The sequence below is a fragment of the Cricetulus griseus genome, chromosome 3 (genome assembly GCF_003668045.3).
Source record: "Cricetulus griseus strain 17A/GY chromosome 3, alternate assembly CriGri-PICRH-1.0, whole genome shotgun sequence".
Lineage (NCBI taxonomy): Eukaryota > Metazoa > Chordata > Mammalia > Rodentia > Cricetidae > Cricetulus > Cricetulus griseus.
Window position 1 is genome coordinate 268,676,290 of NC_048596.1, and position 13,442 is coordinate 268,689,731.

At 43.8% G+C, this 13,442-nt stretch overlaps 1 protein-coding gene across 3 annotated transcripts in view; it reads right to left on the minus strand.

Moving 5' to 3' along the window:
* Positions 1-13,442, minus strand: part of Fam120a (family with sequence similarity 120A) — a 97,460-nt gene that overhangs the window by 7,529 nt on the left and 76,489 nt on the right. Inside the window, exons 12-17 of one of the 3 annotated variants that reach the window (XM_027409973.2) lie at positions 13,064-13,178; positions 7,595-7,804; positions 6,293-6,476; positions 5,681-5,827; positions 2,145-2,286; positions 1,536-1,632 (exon numbers count right to left, since the gene is read on the minus strand). In XM_027409973.2, coding sequence (XP_027265774.1) covers positions 1,536-1,632; positions 2,145-2,286; positions 5,681-5,827; positions 6,293-6,476; positions 7,595-7,804; positions 13,064-13,178 — 895 coding nt within the window. The remainder of the gene's footprint in view (positions 1-1,535; positions 1,633-2,144; positions 2,287-5,680; positions 5,828-6,292; positions 6,477-7,594; positions 7,805-13,063; positions 13,179-13,442) is intronic. The other 2 variants (XM_027409974.2, XM_027409975.2) reach the window with 2 other exon arrangements.

Genomic DNA, 13,442 nt, shown 5'->3' on the forward strand with positions numbered 1-13,442 from the left:
CAACACACACACACACACCACACACACCAGCTGTTCTTCCACACACACACACACACACACCACACACCCCAGCTGTTCTCAACACACACACACACAACACAACACACACCCCAGCTGCTTTCTCAACACACACACACACACACACACACACACACACACACACACACACACACCCCAGCTGTTCTCAGTACAGGAGGCTGGCCAAAGCATGGTGAATGCAGGTACTGAGCCTGTGTGTGCCATGTGTGACAAAGCACTGACTAATCAAGGCATGAGTTAATTTAATCAATTCCCCCAGAAGCAAGTTTCTCCAAGATGGACAAGAATACATTTAGACACTACAAAGGAGTATTAGTCAAGTATTTTATTAGGACAGGGAGTGAAAGCACACTGTCTCCACATGGCATGCACAAGGCACAGGTGTCCATGAGAAGACTACATACAGGAAGTTCATCCAGGGAAAAGGACATATGAGACAAAGAAGAGATCAAAGAAAAACATAGATATAACAGGGAACAAGAGAATTTTATCATTAAAAAAAAAAGTGGTGCAGAAGAAAGCTCTAGGTAAGCTCTTAAGAGCACTGGCTGCTCTTTAAGAGGACCTGGGTTGGATTTCCAGCACCTACCTGGAGGCTCTCTAACTCTAGTCCCAGGGACTCCAACATCTTCTGGTCTCTGATGCTCATGGTGCCCAGACATACATGCAGGCAAAACATTCACACACATAAAAGTCTTTTGTTTTTTGAGACAAGGTTTCTTTGTATAGTTCTGGCTGTCCTGGAACTTGCTTTGCAGACCAACCTGGTCTCAAACTCAGAGATCTGACTGCCTCTGCCTCCCGAGTGATGGGATTAAAGGCACGCCCTGCTGAAAAATAAGCAAGTCTTAAAACACACTCTCTCTCTCTCTCTCTCTCTCTCTCTCTCTCTCTCTCTCTCTCTCTCACACACACACACACACACACACTCCAAAACCATCCTCCCGTATATCACAAGTACATGTTGAAGCAAGAACTGTGATCTATCCTGTGGGCTGAGTATCTGTTGGTATCTGACCTATAGTCTCAACATCCCATTTCCATCAGTTGGTGGTGCAACCCTTTAATTGCAGCAACACTCAGAAGGCAGAGGCAGGCAGATCTCTGTGAGTTTGAGGTCAGTCAGGGCTACCTAGGATAACCCCGACTTAAAAAAAAAAAAAGAAGGAAAAAAAAAAAAAAAAAGCTACTGTCCACTAAAGAAGCTACAAACACAGATGACAGATAGCCAGTGGAGCCTAGGCCCTCATCTGATCCACACAAGAGGTCAAACACAAAGCTATCATCCTGAGGAAATTCCTGAATGATGGGAAATGACTAAGGCTCATAGGGAGTTTTATGTAAACATGGAAAGCACCTATGGGCCAGGTATCCAGTCAGAGGACTGAAAACTGCCCCACAAACTCACTGCCCTACAGCTGGAACATGATCAGGGGACACTCGGCCTAGAGGGGAGACATGGGCAGGAGTGACAGAGGACACCGTGCTGACATTACCTGAATTGCTCCCTGGCTTTTGTAGCCTCTGCCATAGTACCTTCCACCTCTTCCAAATGTTCTAATCACTGGAGTGGAAATAACTCCCCTTGGACGCCTGGGTCAATATAGAAAGACAAGAGCAAACAGACTTAAATCTATCAAAGATTAGTTTAAAATACTCTCAAATAGATCTTATGCTATGCAAGACAGCTAGCATTAAGTATGGTCACATCAAATCCAAGGGATCACTTTTCTGGTTCACACCCAAGACATTTGACTTCAAAACTAAAACTTTAATATTTTTTAAAAGATAGCCCATTAATTGAAAAAATGTTTAATTATTTAATAATGGCTAATCAACCAATTGTATAATGTTATATGAGAGATTCCAGGTAACACAATGAACAATGTTAAACAGGAACTATCCAGTGACATAAGAACAACTCCTTTTGCTGGGCAGTGGTAGCACATGCCTTTGATTCCAGCTGTGCTCAGGAGGCAGAGGCAGGAGGATCTCTGTGAATTTGAGTCCAGCCTGGTTTACAGAAGGAGTTCCAGGACAACTAAGGCTACAGAGAGAAATCTTGTCTCAAAAAAATAAATACACCATCCAGGTCCAGCACTTACCCTCTTGCTGGTCCTCCCACAGACACCACCTGCAGAGGGAAGGGCCCACGGCCCCCACGGCCCCGCCTATTTCCAGCCCAGTGGCCGACCACGGTGCCAGCTATTTCTAGCTTCCCTCCCTGAGAAGGCATGGGTTGGACTCCTGCACAAAAAAAAATACACAAGAAGACAAGATCTTTACAACCACAGTGTTAGGACCAACAGAGAAAACCAGCAAAGCAACTCCCACTCAGTTCTGGTTCCTATTTAGTAAATCCATTTACCCTGTTTTGTGAAGGTTTTATTACAGAAGGCTCTCTGCACACCATGTAATTTCTTTTTTTAATTATGTTGTCTCTCTATGTAGCCCAGGCTATGTTGGAACTTTCCAGGCTGGAACTTAAGCTGGCCTCAAACTCACAGAGACCCACCTGCCTCTGTCTCCTGAGTGCTGGGATTAAAGACATGCCTGGCCCTACACCATGGGATTCCAAGTTATAGTTAAGGGTCCATATGGTAGGAAGCACCTGTGATCAAAACTCTTGGGAAACTGAAGCAGGAAGATTGTGGATTTGAGGCCCAACTGGAGTACAGAGGGAGTCTCTACATATATTTAAAGCAGAGGAGGGCTGGTGTGATGGCTCATCCATCCATTCATTCCACCAAGTCTGATTATAATCTGTGCTTTGTCACCAAGATCCCCATGTCTGAAGAGGAGAACCAACTCTGACAAGTTGTCCTCTGACCTCCTTAAGGACCCCGCAGCGGTCGTTCGTTCGTTCATTCATTCGTTCATACACACACACACACACACAGTAAATAGATGTTTAAAATACAAAACAAAACAAATGGATCTATTACTGAGTTGGATTCTAACCGCCAAAGTGAACTCCTATTTAGGGTAATTCAAAGTGGAAGTGCAGCTGAGTGCAACTGGCTTGCCTTCATCACTAGATGGACTTGTGCAACCACAGTATGTTTCTCTAGGTAAACATTTCCAAATTTATACCATTAGCCAAACATTAAAGAAATTAATAAATATAGAAGTAGCTCTTTTTCTCTCACAGTACTAGGAACTGAACTCAGGGCTGTGAACAGGCTAGGCAAGCATTCTACCTCTGAACTATATGTCCACCACATGCAACAGGGTCTCACTGTGCAATACAGGCCTGCCACGAACTCTTGACCCTTTTGGCTCTGTGTGCTGGGTGGAATTATAGGTGGACTATACACACTCCATAGGTACCATATTGTTAAACCAGAATTTCCCTAAGCACTATGTTCACCAACTTTTATTAATTGCTGATAGTGTGAATATTCTAGTTTTCTGACCTAAGACATTTCTTAAACTGGTAAGTATAGGGAAACCATTCACACAAATGAGCTCAAACGTGCTACTCCTGAGCCAATCACAAGCTCCCTGCCACTCTGGTGTCAAGATGTGTGCGTGCTCAAGACTGAGCCACGAACCCGAGGAGACACTGAAAACCGGTCTGCCTACCAAGTTACCCACCCTCTTAGGGGAGAGAGACCTGTGTTTCCTGTGGCCACATGAGAAAAATATAAAGAAACACACAAGACAGTTTTTGTTTTCTTGAGACAGGATCTTAGCTGGCCTATAGCTCCCAGTGTAGACCGGGCCGGCCTTGAATCTGCCTCTGCCTCCAGAGTGCTAGGATTAAAGGAGTGTGCCACCATACCTAGCCAGATAATATGTTTTAATCATAGCTTATTTTACTACAATAATATTATTTTACCAGGTAATTAAGACAAATAAATAATGTTTTATTCAGACACAATTTCAACACATGACTTGCTATGTACAACAGACTAGCCTTGAACTCTTGAACTTGTGGAAATTTTCCTGCCCCCATCTTTTTGTTTTTTTTGTTTTGTTTTGTTTTGTTTTCGAGACAGGGTTTCTCTGTGGCTTTGGAGGCTGTCCTAGAACTAGCTCTTGTAGACCAGGCCAGTCTCAAACTCACAGAGATCCGCCTGCCTCTGCAGCTGCCCCGTCTTTTTATTTTATCTTTTCCTTTTATTAAAAATCATTTTTTTTAAGCCTGGTATTGGTGGCACACGCCTTTAATCCCAGCACTTGGGAGGCAGAGGCAGGCAGATCTCTGTGAGTTTGAGGCCAGCCTGGTTTACAAGAGCTAGTTCCAGGACAGCCTCCAAAGCCACAGAGAAACCCTGTCTTGAAAAAACCAAAACAGAAAAAAAAAATTGGTTTTTTTCCCCCCTCACATAATATATCCTGGTTATAGTTCCCCCTCCCATCTGGCTCTAGCCTCTTTCTGTCTCTCATTAAAAAAAAAAAAAAGGAAGGAAGGAAGGATGAGAGAGAGAGAGAGAGAGAGAGAGAGAGAGAGAGAGAGACTTCTAAGGGATAATAAAATAAAACAAAAACTGACACATTGAAATTGGACAAGCAAACAGAAGGAAAAGAGCCAAAGAGAAGGCACAAGAAACAGTAGACAACCACTCATTCACATACTCAGGAATCCCATAAAAACAATAAATGGGAAGCCATAACATATACTCAAAGGACCTGGTGCAGACCTGGACAGGCCCTGTGCATGCTGCCTCAGTCTCTGTGAGTTCCTATGTGTTTTGACCATGTTGATTTAGAGGGCCTTGTTTTCCTGGTGTCCTCCATCCCCTCTGGCTCTTAAACTCTTTCTGCCTCCTCTTCAGAAGGGCTCCCTGAGCCCTGAGGGGAGGGAGTTGATGGAGAAATCCCATTTAGGGCCTGTCCCTATCTTCTAAGGGCTGGGATTATAGGCTTCCACTACCACCACCCTACTAAAATTGAAAGTTTACTGAGCTAGTTTCCATTTATTTTCTGTCTTGAACACTGGGCATGCACTTGTACTCCAGGTCTAGAGCTGACATGCTTCAGGCATGCACTACACAGGACAAGTGTGAACAGGACAGCTCCTTGTCCCTTCTCCTCCCCACACTGTCCCAGGTAGCACCTCCCCTTCCTTGTTTTCCCAGCCACAGGACATACAGCATCAGAGTCCAGCTCCAGAGGGAGCTGAAACACATCAGGGTCAAGAATTACAGACCAGCCAGAAGGCAGAGAAGCTCTTAGGAGGCTGAGGAACAGGAAGGACAGAGGCCCCTGGGGCTGCAGGGAACTGATCCTCAGTCACATCTTTCCATACACCATGCCTCTTGTGGGCCACTAGGGAACTGAGTTGGTTAACTCTACCACCCAGAAAGGAATGCCTATCCTGAAAGTAATTCGGAACATATCAGACTGATCCTGCAACATGACTTGATGGCTTCAAGTGACAACAGAATTTCAATAAACTCTTTCCAAAACTCTTGCCCTTGACAAGAAAAACAAGTGGCATATCCCTCCTGGAAGGAGACACAGGACAGCGACAATGGGGCCACTGCACAGACCTAAAGGCAGAGGTCAGGAACGCATGAGAAAAGGCACTATATGAGGCAGCTTGCAAGGATGGCCAAGGAAGGACGGTGCCAAACGCTGGAACAGAGGGAACGCTGGTAGGCAGAAGCCTGGGAGGGATGTGGGTAATAATTACCGCCCTGGGACTTGCTAGTCCTGCTGCTGTCACTGCCTGAGAAGGCTCCACAATGTCCCGATGTTGCTGCCACCCGGAAGGCACGGTAAGGGCCTGTTGCTACTGTTTCCCCATAGTGGCCTCCAAAGCCACAGACGCCTGTGGGACCCAGAGTAGAGAGAAACAGAAAAAGCATGAAAGATGGGGTTCAGAGGGACCTCCCACATACAAAAGTAGGCAGAACAGTCCATATCTCTTTCCACTTCTGGGAAGAGGTCTCCCAGGCCTTCTTGCTATCTTGATATCCTACTCCATCATACCCAGAAGCCAACATTACAGGCCAGGCAGGCTCCCTCAGCAGTCATTCAGCAGGAGCTGTGAGTTCCTGAAGACCCTGGAGATGTGGTTCCCTCTGACACAGATGGATTTCTGCCCCGTGCATAGAAAAGATAACTGAAATCAAAGTGACTCCCTTTTTCTTTCTCACCATCTCCTTCAGGGTCCTCCTCTCTCATCCCTACTTGTTACAAGTACTGCCATAATACGACATCCTAAAGTCCGCTATTGTAAGTCTCCACATGGAGGACCACACACTCTTTTCCCCACTCAACAGATTTCCTAAATATGACTCACCTGCAAAGCCCCTGCCCCTGCCCTGTGAGGGTGGGACTGGCCCAAAGTGCCGAGGATACACAGATGCTGGATAGAAGGGCAGAGCAGGTGGTGGTGGGAAGGGGAGTGGGTGGTTCTGCCGGGAGAAGTTGAGCCCCTCTAGGATGCTCTGGCGCATCTTTTCCACCTTGGCAGCCTGCTCAGCCTGGAAGTCAAGGCACAGGCAGGTAAAAACATCATCCACATTTTAACACATCTGAACAGTTACTAGCAAAACAGAACCACTACTGTACAAAGTCTGTATTTGCACATCCTCCTAATTATTTTCTATTTTTAATATTAATTTTACTTGTAACAATCTGTCACTGTGTGGTTATGTCCATACGTGTCAGAGCACCCTGATGCTAGTGGTTGTGAGCTGCCTTATATGGGTGCTGGGAACTGAACTTGGGTACTCCACAAGAACAATACATGCTCTTACCTGATGAGCCATCTCTCCAGCCCCTCACCTACTCCTGATGCTTATTCTTACAACCTAAATCAATAGTCATGGGAACCTAGCCGTACACTTTCAGCTGCAACGGTTCATACTCACTGACTTAATGTGCAAGGAGCTTTCTGAGACCTAACTCTGTCTGTGTAGCTTTGGAGCCTGTCCTGGAACTCGCTTTGTAGACCAGGCTAGCCTTGAACTCACAGAGCTCCTCCTGCCTCTGCCCCCCAAGTGCTGAGATTAAAGGCGGGCGCCAACACAGCCAGCCGAGACCTAACTCTCTTAAGTAATGAGAATCAATGCTCTATTGAGAATGATCCATTGGGAACACTCATTTTAGAAGATGGCAGGTGTACTGAATAGTTCTGTCAATGTGGCACAAGCTAAAATCATCTCAGAGGAGGAGACCTCAATTCAGAAAATGCCTCAATAAGATCAGGTTGCATGCAAGCCTATAATGCATTTTCTTAATTAGCAATTGATGGGAGAGGGCCCAGTCTACTGTGGGTGGAGCCATCCCTGGGCTGGTGGTTCTGAGTTCTATAAGAACTCAGGCTGAGCAAGCCACAGGGAGCCGGCACGTAAGCAGCACCCCCCACGGCCTCTGTAACAGCTCCTAATTCAGGTTCCTACCTGTTTGAGTTCCTGTCCTGACTTCATTCAATGACAACAGCAATGTGAAAGTGGAAGTCGAATAAACCCTTTAATCCCAAGTTGCTTTGGTCATGGTGTTTCATTACAGCAATAAGTAACTCTGACTAAGATAACAGATTTAGTACATACACTGCATTCCGCTATATTTCAAGATGGCCACCCTGTCCCCAACATACCTGACCATCACAGAGGTCGATGAGTGGGGTCTTTTCCCGGCTGGCTTTGAGAAGTTTGGACTGGAAGAGCTTCCCATCAAAATACATCCAAGGACAACAGTGTTCCCAGGGAATGGGCTGTCCACAGGCATCATTGGCAAACAGTGCCATGTCTACTCCACTCATGAAGAGGGCTGACAGCTGAATCCCTCGGGGGTCTAGGTTTTCAATCTTTAAATTGAAAGAGTAATTTATATGGAGTAAGAGTACTACAGTATCGCACTTTCCCACTAAGACTCCCCAAAGTTAACAGAGCATAATCCTCAACAAGAGTACCACCTTGGCTTCACCTAGACCCTGTCTTACTCAAAGAAAACATCATTTTTTGTTACTAGAATAGTTAGGAGCATGTTTTATGAACATCTGTAAATTATTATACAGTGTGGATAATATAGCACTGAGACTGGACGTTACAAAGGGACTGATCTGAAGTTCAGTCTCCTTCATGGCTCAAAGCCCCACAATTCCTTTGGGAAAGCCTAGATCTGATCATGGCCATGGTCTAACAGAAGGGTGTCCAAAGGAAGGTTTTAAGATCCTGCATTTTTCAAGTAGCTGTATTAAGAAATTACTTGGCATAATTTCATTTTGAAATAAATTTGCGCTATATGCTTGCTGTTTTATATGTTGTTTCAAAGAAGGTTAATTAAACTGTCAACATGTTTTAGCTCATAAACAAAAAGATGCAAACAGAGAAACTTTGAACTGGGCTTTACTGGCATTCCCAAAATTTGTGTCTTCCTAGGCTGACCATGGGCACCTGTCCTGCCAGAACTCTCCTCTCATAGACAACGGGCAGGGTAAGACACCTGACACAGTCCAATCGACTCTTGGTCATCTGTGTGCAAAGGGCCTAGTCTGTGGACTATCTGGGACAAATGGCCGAGTCTGTGGATTATCTGGGACAAAGAGTTAATTCTGCTCCGGTTTCTTTCTTCCCACTTCAGTGGTTTTTCAAGAATGAAGTCTGGTGGGGGGTGGGGAGTCTGAGTCTAGGTAAGGCCACACTGTGGCAGAAAAAAATGACTTTTGGGAAATGTCATTGTATGAAACACAAAAAAACATTTCAGTGACAACGGCTAATGAACTTATGATTATTTGCTATTTATTTCCCACTGTTTGTAACAATATTTCCCATCACCAGCTGAAATCCTTGTCAATCATTTCTACAGGTTTTTTAAAATTTTTCCCCCATTTCTAAAGCTTTTAAGTCAATGCAATTAAACTTTTAAGGCCTAGAGGAATCAGGTCATGAATTTACAAATGCTATTATTTATCGACAGCTCTGGATCCTAGTGTGTCACTAGTCATATACTTGTGAGAAGCATGAGGGACTGGGGTGATGGAATTAAGTGCATTTTCATACTTATGTGCAATAAAGAGAAAGAGAGGGTCATTCTGAAACAAATGAATGTATATTTTATTGAGAGCCCGCCTGTGAGCTATAGAAAGGAAGGAGAATCCTCAACACGGAAAGTAAGCTGGCCTGCTGGAGAGCAGCCAAGCAAGAGTGGGCTGTAAACAAGCAGAGCCACCCCCAGCACACAGACCCCCCTCATCCCATAGGGGTAGTGGCTATGAATCCCTCATGTGGGCCACTGCTTCCAGCCCATGTCCTCTGTGCCCTACACGAGAGAATGGAAAATCAGGATCAAGCTTAGGGAGAGATATGCTGGTACTCTAAAGGGTCTATTGCTACGAAAATGTCCTCATGACTGCGGCAACCTGCAGGCAACTCTTGAGATTATGGGTCACTACTACTGGTCATGCCCAGATACAAAGTCCCACTGCTTAAAATCCTGGCCATATCACAGTAAGTGGAGTTTAACAGAATATAGCAGAGGTATACAACATAGAATCACCCTTGTTAGAATTACTTATTTCTGAATTTGTTGAGAGGAATGGAGCAAGACCTTGTGTGCGTTCATTCATATATGAGTTACACTAGCCACTGAGGGACTGCGACTGTGGATTTAAAAAACGATGTTAGGTTTGAGGATGTAGTTCAATAGTATAGAACTTGCTTAGCATGCATGTAGCCCTGGGTCCAATCCTCAGCAATAAAGGTAAAAAGTATAATTTCAAGATAAATCAATTTTAGTAATGACAACTGTTAATTTAACAGGCAAAAGTTACTAAAATAAAAGCTAAATGATTGTGTGAATAAGATTTCCATTACTGTGTATATTTGACTTCCATATTTTTTTCTTTTCTTTTTTTTTTTTTTTTTAATGTTTTAAAGATACCACCTTGGCATATACCCCAGATGGCCTCAAATTCTTTCTCTCCTGTCTCTGGCTCCTAAGCATGTACCAAAATGCCTGTCCAAAAGCTTCCTAAAACTGACACTGCAGTGGTTTTTTTTTTCCTTAAATATTTTTAAAAATAGTTATTTATGTGTATGTACACTACGTGAGTGCCCAGTGTCCATCCAGAGGCCAGAAGAGGTCACTGAATCCCTAGGAACTGGAGTTACAGACAGGTATAAATTGCCATGTGGGTATTAAAAATGAAACCCAGGTCCTGTGGAAGAGCAGCAAGTGCTCTTAACTGCTGAGCTATCTCTCCAGTCCCCTTAAATGCTAATTTGAACATTGAACTGTATAGGTAAATACACTGATTGTCTTATGCTGATGGAGATATAATACTCAATATTATCCAAAGTTCCTCAACTAGAGAGACAGAAAAATTCTGGCTTCACAAGTAATTTATTGGGCAAAATTTATTCTCTGCCCAATTAGTTCAAAAACCAATTCTAGTGAGGTGACTTTGTTTGACTTCTACTTACGGGGCCACAGACTCTTACTCTTACTTTATGTCATATTTACCTATATGCAAAACAATTCTTACAGGTATCACAGACATGTTGCACGCCCCTAATACTGTCTTTAAAGCTCTTCATTTTCCATCTTTTATATTCTGCACTTGGCATGTGAAACTGTTAAAAGAATTATAGGGATGTCAAGAACAATGGAGAAGAAACTGAACAAATATCACAATGGTAAAAGTTCCTTCTCCTCGTCCTTCACCCACCCACTTTGAATCCCAGGCTCAGGGCTAATTTTACCTTAACAATTACACTCATGCTGAAAACCTAGGAGAATGGCTCAGAAAATATAGCAGGGAACAGAATGAGGGTTATCAATCACTGTCACAGGTACTCAGGGAACCACACAGAACATGCTCAATTATTCATGGACATGGTGGACAGAGAAAGCATGGATGAGATGAATTCTTAAAAACTCATTTTAGCTAATGGTGCAGTGTCTTTTCCCACTAACCCTCCCTTTAGAAAAGCTAGTAGCAAGAGTCCAAACGGGCAGAAAAGTAGGACCTGCCTTCCTCTTTCCCTCTCCTTGATGGCAAAGCGTGTGTTGGACACTGACGGGGACAAGAGTGACAGGTCTAGGCAATCCACAAACGGGGTGACAGCCCCAGCACAGCAACAGTGACAGTCAAGAGGTGACTGTGTCTTAAACAGTGAAGAGGCATCTTACAGAAAAGCACCCACCGTCGTTGCTTTTGACATGTCAAAAACCTTAATGATTAAGTGAAAAAGCAACTTTAAAATTTAATTTTCTACCACTGAATTCTGGAACCCTGAAGTCTACATAGGAATTTTGGGTAAACTGAAATAAGAATATTCCTATCAATTCTCAATTCAATAGTTGAGACGATGCTTGACCCTAAAACAAACAAACAAAAAAGAAAACAAAAAACAAACAAGCTGCCTTCCTCTCAATCACGCTGTTTTTCCTCACAGCCCTTTTGAAATGTACTCTAATCTTAACAATGAATAGTGTGGGCTGTACTCGTCAAACAGGACCACCAGCATCCACACAAGAAGACCGGCTGCACCGAGTCAGAGAGAAGGCCCCTGTTCGTGGAGTGTATCTCACTGATACATCCTTAGGAATCTCTCGCCTTAGATGAAGAATTAGGAGAAAACCATGAAAGCACTTAAGGCCTCAAAAGAACCAAAATGAAAGTTTTCAAAAGGTGCATCCTGCATGTGGGACCGGAAATGGAAAGGATATGGGAGAGAAGATGGACTTTGGTTAAAGCAACTTGATGGTGAGTAAGGCTGGGTGGGCATACCTGGTCCCTGGCGGTCTGATTTTCAGAACTGGGATGTCAATACTGAAGGAATAATCTACACAAGAGAAACAGGAGGAGAGGTAGAGGGTGGCACCACACTCTAGGGCAGTGACTCCACCCCCTGCAGCACAGCCTGCGGCGAGGACGGTGGTGATGGGGTACCCAGGGAACACTCGGGAGGACCTGACTGGGTCCGCCACACTGCCTGACACCGAAAACAAAAGTGTTAAAGACAGTAACAATTTCTGCCTAACAAACAGAAAAGCTTGATCCACAAAGTAAAGAACACAATTTGAGGGGAGATACTGCTGAACTTTGGTTTTGTACTTAGCTTGCTTCACAAGTCATCAGAAGCCTCTAGGGAGTTCCAGTTAACACCAAAATATGCAATTTAACAATAATTTAGGGGAAAACCAGAAATTTATTGAGAACCACCTGCCAAATACTAAAAAAAGTAAAAAGCTAGTTTAAAATCTTTGCCATAAGATACGTTCATAAAGAACAGTCAAACAATCTAAAAGCCAAGGCAATTTTATCAAGAGATTAGCTGATTTTAAAATCAAACTTGGTAAAAACTTAAATAACTGATGACAAAGAAAAATAAAACCCTAACTATAAAAAGAAAAGGCAGAGCTGTGAGTTTAGCTGAACTCGAGGTCTTGAACTTTCTAACATTTAATACAGAAACAGGAAAGCAATTATAATTATGAACATAGCAACTAATGAGTGTAGTGAAAAAGATGACACTACAAAACCAGGGCCAACTTAGGAGAAAATAAACACTGCCAACACAAAGAACAAAGGAGTGCTAGAAGGCAAAATCAAAAGGAACATGATATTAAACGCTCACGAAAAGGGGTGTCGGGATGATGGTCTAACACCGTTCTTCAAGCGGTTCTTTTTAAAAGGACTGGGCGACACTAGAAGGGCAAAGAATATGCTGTAGAGAAAACTAAAGTTGCAGCTAGGAACAATGGAATGAAATAAGAAAAAGAATCCCGGCTAGATGTTAGAAAATTCCTAAGATTCAGCCCTCCCAGGGCTTGGAATCCCCTGGTAAAATAAAAAAAGGTAAGTTTATTTCCTGATGTGAAAAACGAGAATAAAGAGGTAAAATCTGATAACGTAGAACTGTTTTCTTACTTACAAACCCTGATGGCACAGCCATGCCTAGACCGGAATCTCCATCCCCCTTGCCTTGAAGGCTTGGACACTTATGACATTAGTACCATTAGTTTGGTGCCCAAACAACTGTCTGGCGAGGGTTAGCAAAGTTACACCAAAATCCAAAGCAAGACCTTCCCGGGACAGGGAAACAAGGCTGATTGGTACCTTGAGTTCCTGCAGCTGGTCCGGCTCATAGAGTTTGGGGGACAATGCCTGAGCCAGGAAGGCATCCAGCTCCTGACGCCGCAGAATGCGAGCTCCGGGCCACTGCACCATATACCTGGTGAGGAATAAGATGAGAGTGGGTGACTAGCTGTCAGCCAGTCCGTGGAAAAAGTAAGGTTTTCAGTACATCTGGAACGGCATGAGTCTGCTCCCATGAGAGACTGCTAGTTGAAAAGTGTGTATTTGATAAACACTCAGCATGCTAGAATGCTGTCTCGTGTATAATCATTAGAAATAAGGTGCTTGGCCAGACCTGGTGGCACATGTTTTACTCTCAGCATTTAGGAGGCAGAGGCTGGTGGTTCTCGGTGATTTCAAG